The sequence below is a fragment of the Rhinopithecus bieti genome, unplaced genomic scaffold, assembly GCF_001698545.2.
Source record: "Rhinopithecus bieti isolate Rb0 unplaced genomic scaffold, ASM169854v2 scaffold_13704, whole genome shotgun sequence".
Lineage (NCBI taxonomy): Eukaryota > Metazoa > Chordata > Mammalia > Primates > Cercopithecidae > Rhinopithecus > Rhinopithecus bieti.
The window spans coordinates 5497499-5510007 of record NW_016808231.1 but is presented as its reverse complement, the minus strand read 5'-3'; the positions used below and the strand labels follow the sequence as shown (position 1 = coordinate 5510007).

The 12509-nt window shown below is 56.6% G+C and overlaps 1 protein-coding gene across 7 annotated transcripts in view; it reads left to right on the top strand.

Annotated features, from left to right (window-relative positions):
* NAA60 (N-alpha-acetyltransferase 60, NatF catalytic subunit) overlaps nt 1-6503 on the top strand; it is a 46543-nt gene extending 40040 nt beyond the window's left edge. For all 7 annotated transcript variants that reach the window (XM_017886308.1, XM_017886307.1, XM_017886309.1 and 4 more), the window contains 4 exons: nt 2041-2137; nt 2894-3128; nt 4243-4604; nt 5010-6503. In XM_017886308.1, coding sequence (XP_017741797.1) covers nt 2041-2137; nt 2894-3128; nt 4243-4399 — 489 coding nt within the window. In that variant the 3' untranslated portion in view covers nt 4400-4604; nt 5010-6503. The remainder of the gene's footprint in view (nt 1-2040; nt 2138-2893; nt 3129-4242; nt 4605-5009) is intronic.
* The last annotated feature ends 6006 nt before the right edge of the window (nt 6504-12509 follow it).

Sequence of the window (12509 nt, the reverse complement as noted above, 5' to 3'; positions counted from 1 at the left end):
GGGAGGCCGAGACGGGCGGATCACGAGGTCAGGAGATCGAGACCATCCTGGCTAACACGGTGAAACCCCGTCTCTACTAAAAAAATACAAAAAACTAGCCGGGCGTGGTGGCAGGCGCCTGTAGTCCCAGCTACTCGGGAGGCTGAGGCGAGAGAATGGCATAAACCCGGGAGGCGGAGCTTTCAGTGAGCTGAGATCCGGCCACTGCACTCCAGCCTGGGCGACAGAGCGAGACTCTGTCTCAAAAAAAATAAATAAATAAAATAAAATAAATAAATAAATTAGCCAGGCATGATGGTGCACACCTTTAATCCCAGCTACTCAGGAGGCCGAGGCACAAGCATCACTTGAACCCAGGAGGCGGTGGAGGTTGCAGTGAGCCGAGATTGCACCATTGCACTCTAGCCTGGGTGACAGAGTGAGACTCTGTCTCTAAATAAGTAAATAAAAGTGCAAGAAGGTATGTCTCTACCTTTAAGGACCCGAATCCACTGGCATCTACCCTGTTTTGCCTATGGTCATGCTCTGTCTGGCACAGCTTTTTTCTCCTGCATCACTTTTTCTGTCCTAGCTTCCTCCTGAGCTTTTTTCTTTGATTTTTAAGAGCTAAGATGTAGCAGAATGCAAATGTCAACATTCTTTTCTCTCACCTCCCCCGCCTTTTTTTTTAACTGAAACAGAGTCTTCCTGTCACCCAGGGTGGAGTGCAGTGGTGCGATCCTGATCGCGGCTTACTGCAACCTCCACCTCTCAAGTAGCTAGGATTTAGAGGTGCGCCACCACACCCCGCTAATTTTTGTATTTTTAGTGGAGATGCAGTTTCACCGTGTTGGCCATGCTGGTCTGGAACCCCTGGCCTCAAGTGATCTGCCTGCCTCGGCCTCCCATAGTGCTAGGATTACAGGTGGGAGCCACCGTGCCCAGCCTGATCTCTCTTCTTGATGGGACACATGGTCCCCACCTTCCCTCCATGACTCATTCCCCTGAACCCCCTCCACCTTCCGGTGGCTTTCCTGAGTGCCCCCTGGTGACTGTGCGCCTGCCCCCAGGTGGCGGCTGGGTCTCTTCCTCCTCTTGAATGTGTTTGTGTTACCTCAAGGCCGACATGGGGACGCTTTGGCTCATGTTCCTGGCTCTCAGTAGAGGGCCCTCTGGCCTGCACGCTGGCACTCATGTGGCTCGCCCCTTCCTCTCAGACTTAGTGAGTTCAAGGTCAGGGCAAAGTAGACCCTGTTAGGAGATGTCAGCTGGGGAACAGACACCCTTCCTGCAGGCCTGGAGTAATGAGAGTGATAAGGACGCCTTCCTCCCTGGACTGACATGTCCGGGTGAACTGTGGCTTGAAGAGGGCTGGGAGAGCAGGGAGCCCGGACAGGCTGACCCCAGCCCAGCACGTGGGAGCAGAAAGACCTTCTTGTTCTTTACGAGTTGGAAGATGTTAAGAGCCTCATGCTGATCGGATTAATGACTCCCACCCGGAATTCCATCTCTAGAACCAAGATGGTGGGTGGCTTTACGCGGGTGTGGCAGCGTCCTCTCCCTGTGGGGGCAGCAGAGGGGGTTGGACGGCTGCCCGAGTTTCCCTCCTCCAAGACCACCTGGGGCAGCGTGCGATTCTCTAACGGAACCTCTAAAACTGCTTTTGTCTGCTGTCCTGCATCCAGGCGTACCAGGTGACACGTGTGCATTCCCACGAGGCCCGTGCGGTGCTGTGTGGTTGCTCCTTTCATGCCATAACTTTACCTCGTGCTGGCATCAGAGCCTCATTCCCGTCCTTGGCTAGGCCTCCCACACACCTCCAAGAGAAGCTTCTTTTGTGTGTGTTCTTACTTCAGCCATTTTTCACCAGAAGGGCATAAACGCTCTCATTTCCATGGGGAATGGGGGCCCCTCTCCACTATCTCTTGATTCTGCCCCTCCAGTCAGTGTCCCTCTGGCTGTCGTGGTGGGGAGTCGGTGCAGAGCCCGCCGGGGCCGGAGTGTGCAGTGAGTCGTGTGCCAGGAGCTTGAGCCTGACTTTCTCTTTGACTCTTCCTCTAGGATGGAGATATTCTAGCGTCCAACTTCTCTGTTGACACACAAGTTGCGTACATCTTGAGTCTGGGCGTCGTCAAAGAGTTCAGGAAGCACGGCATAGGTAAGGGCAGCTGGGCCTGTGGCTTGGCGGCCATCCCACCCCTTGTCCCACCCCACCCCCATCCCATCTGCACCCAGTCTCTTCCCTGACCCCAACAACTCTGGCTCGTGAACATCCCTTAGTCTCATCTTCCATCCCTATCCCCATGTGGCCAGACCTTCATCATCCCTCCCTTGCCAGCACAGCCACCACTTTCAGCCATCCTCTTTCCACATGCCTCTGGGCCTTTCTGCCACAGCCTTGCTCAACCCCTAGGATGGAGCTGAGGAAACAGGCACCTCTCACTCCTGCTGCTGCCACACATACAACTCGTGTATCCACTGCTCATGATTCAGAGTAGAAAGTGTGAACACGCACGAGGAAGCACCACTCACCGTTTCTCCGATGTCCCATTCCGCTCGGCCACATGGCCAGTGAGCGGCAGTCTTAATTAATTTTAAATCCAGGCCCATCTAGTCCGTGTTTTCCTGGGCTCACATTTACCCTGTTTGTTGTCTGAAAGGGAGTCTCATTGCGGGCCCAGCCCCTGGGAGGGCGCTACCAGGCCACCTCTGCAGTCCCTCCCAGCGGTCTGTAGCTACCAGGCTCCCTCTGGCCATGAGATTTTAGGGACTTTGACAATGGTGGTGAAGGAAGACTGGTCTCTGATACGGTGGACCGAGACATCTCTGAGAGACTCATGCAAAGCCCCCGTCCTAGTCCAGTCATCCTTCCTTACTGCTCTGCCCGCATAATTCTTAACCCCTTCTCCCCAAGGTTCCCTCTTACTTGAAAGTTTAAAGGATCACATATCAACCACCGCCCAGGACCACTGCAAAGCCATTTACCTTCATGTCCTCACCACCAACAACACAGCAATAAACTTCTACGAAAACAGAGACTTCAAGCAGCACCACTATCTCCCCTATTACTACTCCATCCGAGGGGTCCTCAAAGATGGCTTCACCTATGTCCTCTACATCAATGGCGGCCACCCTCCCTGGACGATTTTATATCCTTAACTTCTGGGGGAGAGGGACTGTGGCTTCCTGTCCGTAGGGTGGCAGAGCCAGTGAGGAAGTTGGAACGGTGGTCCCCCTCAGATGATGTTCAGGTGGCCAAGCTTATGGACGCTTCTCTCCCTGACCTGATCGTGTTGTGGGTAAATCTGATGCACATTTGGGTAAATCGAGCTGCACATATTACCATGTTGCCCAGGCTGGTCTCGAACTCCTGAGCTCAAATGATCTGCCTGCCTCAGCCTCCCAAAGTGCTGGGATTATAGGCATGACCCCCCGCACCCAGCTGGAGAGCCTCCTGCTCTATTTGCACTGGGGATCAGCAGTACGCAAAACAGACGGGATCCCCTGCCCTCTCAGAGCCTGTGGTAGCAGAGGGGAAACAAGTGCGGTGAGAAGAGATTTTTACTTTTTTTGAACACCTGGGTTCAAACCTTCCTTATGGGATGCATAACCCAAAGGTGTGCCCTTCCCCGCTTCCTTCTCCTTAACTCTCACTGGTCCCTGACAGGTCGGAGGGAAGCCAGGAAACTTTTTAATAGTCACAGAATGTGGCCCAAAACATGCTGTGCGTGTGTGTGTGTTTTCAAATTCAGGAGTTTAGGATTTATTCATCACATAGAATAATAAGCAGGAAAGAGAGGGGTGACCCCACACTCCACAGGCCTTCTAGCTTATGTGAGGACGGGCCCCTGCAGACATCTAGGGGTCAGCACTGTTGACCTCCTCCTTGTCGTAAGGACAGGGCTCTGTCCCTCTTGCTGCCCCAAGGGTTGAGGATCTAGGGAGAACCAGAAGCACCTGCTCTTCTGCCAGGCCCCTTCCCCACCCGCTGTACATCCCTGGGTGTAGGGGTGTCCACATGCCCGTGGCCTCACTCAGAAGGCCCCTCTGTCCCCAGACCCCACCCTTTTGTTATTTTGCACAGCAGAGGCCACTTGGTCTCATGAGCCTTTCCAGCTCTGCAGAGGCTTAGCGGGCTCTCTGCCTCCCGAGCGTGGCTTGCCGTCTGCACACAGTCCCGCAGGCCACTGTGCGGGCCCCTGATGACTGTGCCCTGGTGAGCATGGTCAGGGCAAGTTGGAATCTTCCTTAACAGAGCCCCACGGACTACATCCAGCACCTGGGCTCTGCACTAGCCAGCCTGAGCCCCTGCTCCATCCCGCACAGAGTCTACCGCCAGGCCCATAGTCTGCTCTGCAGCTTCCTGCCATGGTCGGGCATCTCTTCCAAGAGTGGCATCGAGTACAGCCGGACCATGTGATGTCGGCTGGGCAGCCGCCGCCAGGCCCCACCCTTTGGCCCCCCGCAGAGCCCGCCTTTCTGTCCATCTGACCCCTGCTATCTTCTGCAAGGAGCTGCCAGCCATCTACTGGGCTCGTCGGCCTGCCCCAGCTGCAGGCCCGGTGCTACACGGGCTCGGGAACAGAACATCGTGAGCACGCGCAGAGCGTGCCCATCTGTGGCAGGTATGCCGCAGCAGACAGGAGGGTATGGGAGCTTGGTGCCTCCAGCCACAAAAGCAGAAGGCCCTGGATGGGCACAGAGAACGGCAGAGCTGGAAGGGGCCGTGGGGAATGCAGAGTCTACCACCTTGTGCACCAGCACAACCCAGAGGTTTGGTGACTTACGCCAAGCTCACATAGCAGGCTCCATAGCCACTGGGCTGTGTAACCGACTTCGGATCCATCAGTGCCTTTATTTATGTGGGGACGGAGAGGTGCCTGGTGGCTGCAGGGAGACACCATGGCCTGGAGAAGGGCTTATGCTCCTGGAGCACCCAGGCCCAGCTGTGTGGCCCATAGGCGGGGTATGGGATGGGCACAGCGTCTCCGCCGGGCCTTCACCCTGCGCTGCTCTTCTCTTCCCCACAGGCTCTTCAGCTCCCCTTTCTGCTTCTGGAAAGCTCTGCCCCTGCTGCCGCCCTGGCCCTGCCTACCTGCGCATGCACCGTCCCCAGGGCTGACCCAGTGTGGCTGCATTAACTGGGAAGGGGCTGCCCTCACTGGGCCTCTCCCACTCTGCTGCCTGTTCCTGCAGCTCCTTCCTGCAAAGCCGGAGGGAACTTTCTGCTGCAAGGGAGGAACACAAGTATTATGGACACACTTGACCGTAAAGGCACAGGAGCCTTGGAGCAAGGGGGCGCAATAAAGGGAATGCCCCGTCCCCCTCCAGAACCAGCCCAAAGAAGCCTGGGGGGTAGGGAGTGGCCCCTAGTCCTCCATGAGGGGCTGATGAGGGGTGGGCAGACTGGGGGAGGCTTTCCTCGCAAGCACAGAGCTCTGAGGCTCAGCCCCCCGGCACGGGCGGTCACACGCCTAGACGGTTCCTGCTCCTTGGCACCTTCCGTGCAGTTCCCAGTGCCCTGGGAGGTCACACTGCCCATCGGACCATGGCATGCTCTGTTCAGCTGACCTGCTGAGGACAGGCACCGCCGAGACTCCTTGGGTCCTCCCCGCCCTCCTTCATGCTGCCACGAGCTGCTGCTCCGAGGCCTGGCCACATGCAGACAGGAGGAAGCTGAACTCGACATTGGGCCTCAAGGCTGCCATGTGTCTCCTAGGGCCTGGCCTTGTGGGCAGGGGGCAGTCCTGTGCCTTGTGGGCCCTCAGCCTGTGAGGGTGGAGAGGCTGTCAGTGCCGCGGGTGCATCACACACTTCTAGCATCCTCTCCACCCTGCATCCCCCAAATGCTGCTTGCCTGCCCTACACTCCGATGCAGGGGTGGGGTGGGGGGCAGGGGGAGGGCACCCAGCATAGCTGCAGTGTCACAAAGCCATGGCAGAGGGTCCTAGCAGTGCCACCCTGCCCCAGCCTGAGGAGGAGGGAGGGGGAGGAACAACCCTGGGCAGACGGGGCCTCGGGGACCTGTGTCCTTCCTCCTCCAGAGCTGCCCAGCCGGGGGCTTTCAGGGTGCTGGGGCAGCCCCAGGTCCCCTCTTGACCTCAGCTGGGGCCAGGGGCCCTCAAAATGAAGGCAGGCCCCAGGCAGGAGCAGCATCCCCCTCCCTGACAGCGCTGGCCAGAGGGCCGTGCCATGCTGACTGCCTGAACCTCTGCTGACCTGACGGTGCTGGCGGGAGGGCCGCGCCATGCTGACTGCCTGAACCTCTGCTGAGGCTGCCTGCCTGCCGGGCCCAGCTCAGCGCCTTCTCCACTGCAAATCAGCGGTGATCATGTGATTTCTATTTCTGCCCCACAGGGTAAGGGACGAGTCTTCTGGAAGCCTCTGCCATGGACATTTGTCCTCGGGCTCAGAGGCCTTACCCTGCCCCACGCCTGCCCCTAATCACTGCAATGTGCAGCCCAGTGTTGAACAGATTGTAGCGTTCTATCTCATTATGAGCAAATAAATAGACTTTCACTGGAGTTGGTCACAGCCTGTTTCCCGTACCCACCTGGCTGCACCTCGGGCCTCGCCCCGTAGCTGAAGTTGGCCTGGAGCTGCTTGTCACTGGCAAGGCCCCAGGACAGCTTCCAGATAAACAGGCTGATGGTTTTGTGATGGTTTTGTGTGATTAACCCTGCCAAAGAATGAGAACCTTTGGCCGGGCACGGTGGCTCTCACCTGTAATTCCAGTACTTTGAGAGGCCGAAGCGAGTGGATCACGACGTCAGGAGATCGAGACCAGCCTGACCAATACGGTGAAACCTTGTCTCTGCTAAAATAAAAATTAGCCGGACGTGGTGGTGTGCACCTGTAGCCCCAGCTACTCGGGAACCTGAGGTAGGAGAATCGCTTGAACCCAGGAGGCGGAGGCTGCACTGAGCCGAGATGATGCCACTGCACTCCAGCCTGGTGGCAGAGCAAGACTCTTGAAAAAGAATTCGAACCTGGGGAAGAGGTTCTAAAGCGTGGTGGCTCACGCCTGTAATCCCAGGACTTTAGGAGGCCAAGGCAGGTGGATCACAAGGTCAGGAGATCGAGACCATCCTGGCTAACATGGTGAAGCCCTGTCTCTACTAAAATTACAAAAAATTAGCCAGGCGTGGCAGTGGGTGCCTGTAGTCCCAGCTACTTGGGAGGCTGAGGCAGGAGGATGGCGTGAACCCGGGAGGCAGAGCTTATGGTGAGCCGAGATTGCGCCACTGCACTCCAGCCTGGGCGACAGAGTGAGACTCTTGTCTCAAAAAAAAAAAAAGTTGAGAAGCACACTGGGTCGTTTTTTCACTGGAAGGCCCCCATCTCCCTGGCTGTAGGCCTTGAGCTGGGGCCCAGTCCAGACAGGCGGCTCCAAGGTTGATTGGGTGCACCCTGCCGTGGAGCCTGAGGTGGGTGCCCACCCAGCACAGACCTGGTGCTTCCATCAGCCTCTCATGGAAACTTCTGGCCACCCTCAGGGGATGTTGCTATTCCTGTTAGAGATGAGGAGAGCTGGCTTGGGGTCTGGGAGTTGCCCAGGAGCCACGCAGTTTGTGAGTGTTGGGCCCAGGCCTGGACCACTCTGAGGCCTGCGTGGCTGCTCTGTTACACCATTCCTGTGCTGTTGACCTCAGCCAGTGGCCGGGAGACATGCAACTTGCTGAGGGTCCTCCCAGGAGAGGGTCTGAGGCATCTGCAAGATAGAGTAGGGGTGGACGCTGGTGCCCTGGGAGGCCAGGCAGCTGGGCATGGTGGACACATGTCCAAAGCCATGGAGTGAGTGACACCAGATTAACCCGCTGAGCTTGCCCACGGGAGCGTCTGCTGGGGAAGCACAGTGTCGGTTACTCCAGCAAGGACAGTTTCACCTTTGCTGATGAGTCACCTTGCGGTTTAAGAGGGTAACTCTTGGGGGCCTTTGGTCAATCGTGTGACCAATTAGTAACTTGCCCAGGTGAGGGGGCTGTGGATCCTCAGGCCCTGCTTCAGTGAGGCCAGGCAGGGCTGTCGCTGCTCCAGGCCTCTCACCATAGCCCCACCAGACCGCAGAGCTGGGACACAAATGCTCCTGCTCCACTGGGGGGCAGAAAGGGAGTGTGGGATGCAGGGAGAGATGGGACACTCACACGGGATGCACCCAGACATAGCACGGAGGCCAGCCCTGAACGGAGCCAGCTCTGCCCCAGGCCTGCTCAGGTGGAGCCCGAGGCAGCCCTGGGTCTCCCTGGTCCCTGCATGCACCACCCAAGGATCTCCGACAGGGTAGGGTCCTTCTTACTTCCAGGACGGAGACAGGCTCCTGGTCCTTCATTCCCAGCCCACCGTGTTCAGGGACTCACGGGGTGAGGGGCGTGCTCAGGGATGGTCAGTGTGTGTTTTCCTAAGCGTCCGCTTGCTCAGGCCAGGTGCTGCTTTCTCCACATGGACTCCCGCCCCAGCACACCATGACTGGGTTTTTTGCCTCTCAGCCTGTTGGAGTGTTTCTCAAAAAGGCTTTGGGAGGTTTTGCAGGAGGAACTGTCTAGAGGCCAATTTAGAGCCAGTTTTCTTTGGGGCCAGCATGTGGCTGCAGCAGATGTCTTTCTCAGCGGTAAAATCCTGGCTACTGCTGTCTGTGGCTGAGTAACAGACTGTCTTTTTTTTTTTAGACGGAGTCTTGCTCTGTCGCCCAGGCTGGAGTGCAGTGGTGCGATCTCGGCTCACTGCAAGCTCTGCCTCCCAGGTTCATGCCATTCTCCTGCCTCAGCCTCCCGAGTAGCTGGGACTACAGGTGCCCACCACCACGCCCGGCTAATTCTTTTTTGTATTTTTAGTAGAGACGGGGTTTCACCATGTTAGCCAGGATGGTCTTGATTTCCTGACCTCATGATCCAACCACCTTGGCCTCCCAAAGTGCTGGGATTACAGGCGTGAGCCACTGCACCCGCCTGAGTAACAGACTATATTAAAGTTTCACAGCCTAAGCAGGGGCCATTCTGTTTGCTTCCAATTCTAGCTGGGACAGAAGTCAGCAGGGACTCCGTGTGGCATTAGCTAGGCAAGCTGGCGGGGCTGGAGGACCTGTGTGAAAGATGGCCTTACCCACAGGGCTGCCCTCAGTGAGCTCAGCAGTGGCTGTGGGCTTGGCTCCTTCCTTCCATGGCTTCCTCAGGCTAGGCTGGTTTTGCACCATACCACAGTCCCAGGGTAGACTCTTTATGGGACCACTGACCTCCTGGGAAGCTGCCAGGCTTCCTTACTGCCCAGAAGTGACACCCTGCCACTTTTGCCACATTCTACTGGTAAAGCAAGATCTGGAGCCTGTCCCAATTCAGGGGGAGGGGCTACACAGGGGCCAGAACACCAAGACACATGGCTCATCGGGGTGGCAGAGGGGCCACCGACCACAGCCTGGGACCCCCCCTACACACACAAAATCTGGAGCCTGGGGAAAACAGTGCTTCTCTCTGAGCTTCCACTCTGTTCAGAAGTGAGTGGAGTCCAGGTGCGGTGGCTGAGGCCTGTAATCCCAGTACTTTGGGAGGCCAAGACAGGAGGGTCTCTTAAGCTCAGGAGTTCAATACCAGCCTGGGCAACATAGTGAGACCCTCATCTCTTAAAAAAGATAGAAAATTAGCTGGGCATGGTGTCCCACAGCTGTGGTCCCAGCTACTCAGGAGGCTGAGATGGGAGGGTCACTTGCTGCAGGAGCTCCGGGCTGCAGTGAGCTGATTGTTAAACACAGGGCCCAGTGTGGAGCCTCACCTGTAATCCCAGCACTTTAGGAGGTGGAGGCGGGAGCATCACTTGAGGCTGGGAGTTGAAGACCAGCCTGGGCAACATAGTGAGACCCTTTCTCTACCAAAAAAAGTTTTTAATTAGCTGGACATGGTGGCAATTGCCTTTAGTTCCCTCTATTCAGGAGGCTGAGGCAGGAAGATCACATGAGCCCCGGAGTTCAAGGCTGCAGTGAGCTAAGATCATGCTACTGCACTCCAGCCTGGGAGACAGTGAGACCCTGTCTCAAAAAAAAAAAAAAAAAAAAAAGAGTGGATTAGGCCCCTAATGGTCTCCAGACTCCAAGGACTTTGTATTGCTGGCCTCTGGACGGCCTCAGTTCTGCCCAGCATCCACAGCTGGTGGCTGGGACAGGTGTCAGTTGGTGTTCTCTCAGCAGCCTCCCTAATGTCCATCTTTAAGTGGTTTCTTGGGTCCACCTGGCCTCTGCGTCTCTGGGGAGTGAGTGTTGTGGGAGAGAGAGAAGGCAGCTGCCCTTCCACCACCCCATGTGACTCATCAGTGGACCTCTGGCCAGCTGCACCCCACCCACACCTGCCCCATCACAGCTGCTCTTGGGTGCAGCATCTAAACACCTGCTCTCTCAGAGCTCCCCCTCCTGGGGACCTGTACAGCCCTGGGCGTCCCCCACCCCAGGCCGTGCCTGCATAGTTAGAACAACCCAAAAACCACCCAAGGACTGAAGTCTCCAGATCTGCTGTCCCAGGGACACAAGAACTGCCCAGGGTGGGCCCCGGGTACCGGGGAATGGAATAAGCCTGGCAGTCCTGGGCACACCACATGTGACCTGGCAGGAGCCCAGTGGCACTCAGCCCTAGCCTGACCCAGGCTGCAGTCGCCAGATGGGAAGGTCACTGAGGCAAGCCCAGGTGCTCCCATCTTCTCCCCATAGGATGGAGGCCTGATGGAACAGAGCAAGTGTATTAGTCCGTTTTGACACTGCTACCTGAGACGTGGTAATTGATAAACAAAAAAGGTTTAATTGACTCAGTGTTCCACGTGGCTGGGAGGCCTCAGGAAATGTATAGTCACAGCGGAAGGCAAAGGGGAAGCAGGCACCTTCTTCACAAGGTGGCAGGACAGCGAGAGAGGCGGTGGTAGCGGGGAAGGGTGGAATTGTCAAACACATTTTATTGTTTGCTTATTTTTTATTTGAAATAGAGTCTTTCTCTGTCGCCCAGGCTGGAGTGCAGTGGCACGATCTTGGCTCACTGCAAGCTCCACCTCCTGGGTTCACTCCATTCTCCTGCTTCAGCCTCTGGAGTAGCTGAGACTACAGGCACCCACCACCACGCCTGGCTAATTTTTTATATTTTTAGTAGAGATAGGGTTTCACCGTTTTAGCCAGAATGGTCTCGATCTCCTGACCTCGTAATCCGCCCGCCTCGGCCTCCCAAAGTGCTGGGATTACAGGTGTGAGCCACCGCGCCTGGCCCACTGCCAAACACTTTTACAGCATCGGATCTTGTGATAACTCACTATCATGAGAACAGCATGGCAGAACACCCCACCCCACCCCATGATCCAGTCACCTCCCATGAGGTCCCTTCCTCAACACGTGGGGATTACAATTTGAGATGAAATTTGGGTGGGGACACAGCCTAACCCTGTCAGCAGGCTTCTCACTCACAGTAACAGTGCTCCCCAGGGACACGGGACAATGTCTGGAGACACTTGCTGTCACAGCTTAGAGGAGGGTGCTACAGGTACCAAGTGGGTGGTGGCCAGAGATACTGCTTAACATCCTACATGCACAGGACAGCCTCCATCCCAAAGAATGATCCAATCCCAAACATCAACAGAGTCGAATGGAGACACCCCAGCACAGAGGAAGCCCACGCCTGGGTGTCCAGAGTCTGGTCCAGCTGGGAGGAGAAGGGCTGTGCTCATCCTGCCCAGAGGGATGTGGTAGCTGAGGTCCCACAGAGCAGTGACCTCACCTGGTAGGGTGCAGGTAGGGCCCAGGTCCACATCCCTGCCTCGGCTGCTCTCCTCCCTGGTGCCCTCCCTGACCCGGCCCTGCCTTCATCCACTGTGCCCTCCACCCACAATGCCATGGCCTGCATTTAGGATCCTCCCGAGGTGGGAGGATCACTTGAGTTCAGGAGTTCGAGACCAGCCTGGGCAACATAGCAGGACCCCCCCCCCAACTCTTAAAATAATAGAAAATTAGGCTGGGCGCAGTGGCTCACGCCTATAATCCCAGCATTTTGGGAGGCCAAGGCGGGTGGATCATGAGGTCAGGAAATCGAGACCATCCTGGCGAACACGGTGAAACCCTGTCTCTACTAAGAAAATACAAAAAAAATTAGCCGGGCATGGTGGCGGGCGCCTATAGTCCGAGCTACTGGGGAGGCTGAGGCAGGAGAATGGCATGAACCTAGGAGGTGGAGCTTGCAGTGAGCTGAGATTGCACCACTGCACTCCAGCCTGGGCGACAGAACGAGACTCCATCTCAAAAAAAAAAAAACAACGTAACAAAAAAACAGAAAATTAGCCGGGCATGGTGGCTCACGAGGTGGGCTGTTGAGCCCCTACCCACCCTGTGGAGCCAAGCTCAGCAGTGTCTCATCCAGGAAGACCTCCCAGACTACCTCCTTGGTGTTCCCATAGGCCCTTGCCCCAGCTCACACCTCTCACGCCCTGGCAACTAAGGGTGGGGGGCACAGCAGACCCATCCCTGGAGAGACACAGGACTGTTTTTCTCACCAAACTGGCCTGATGACAGACAGGCA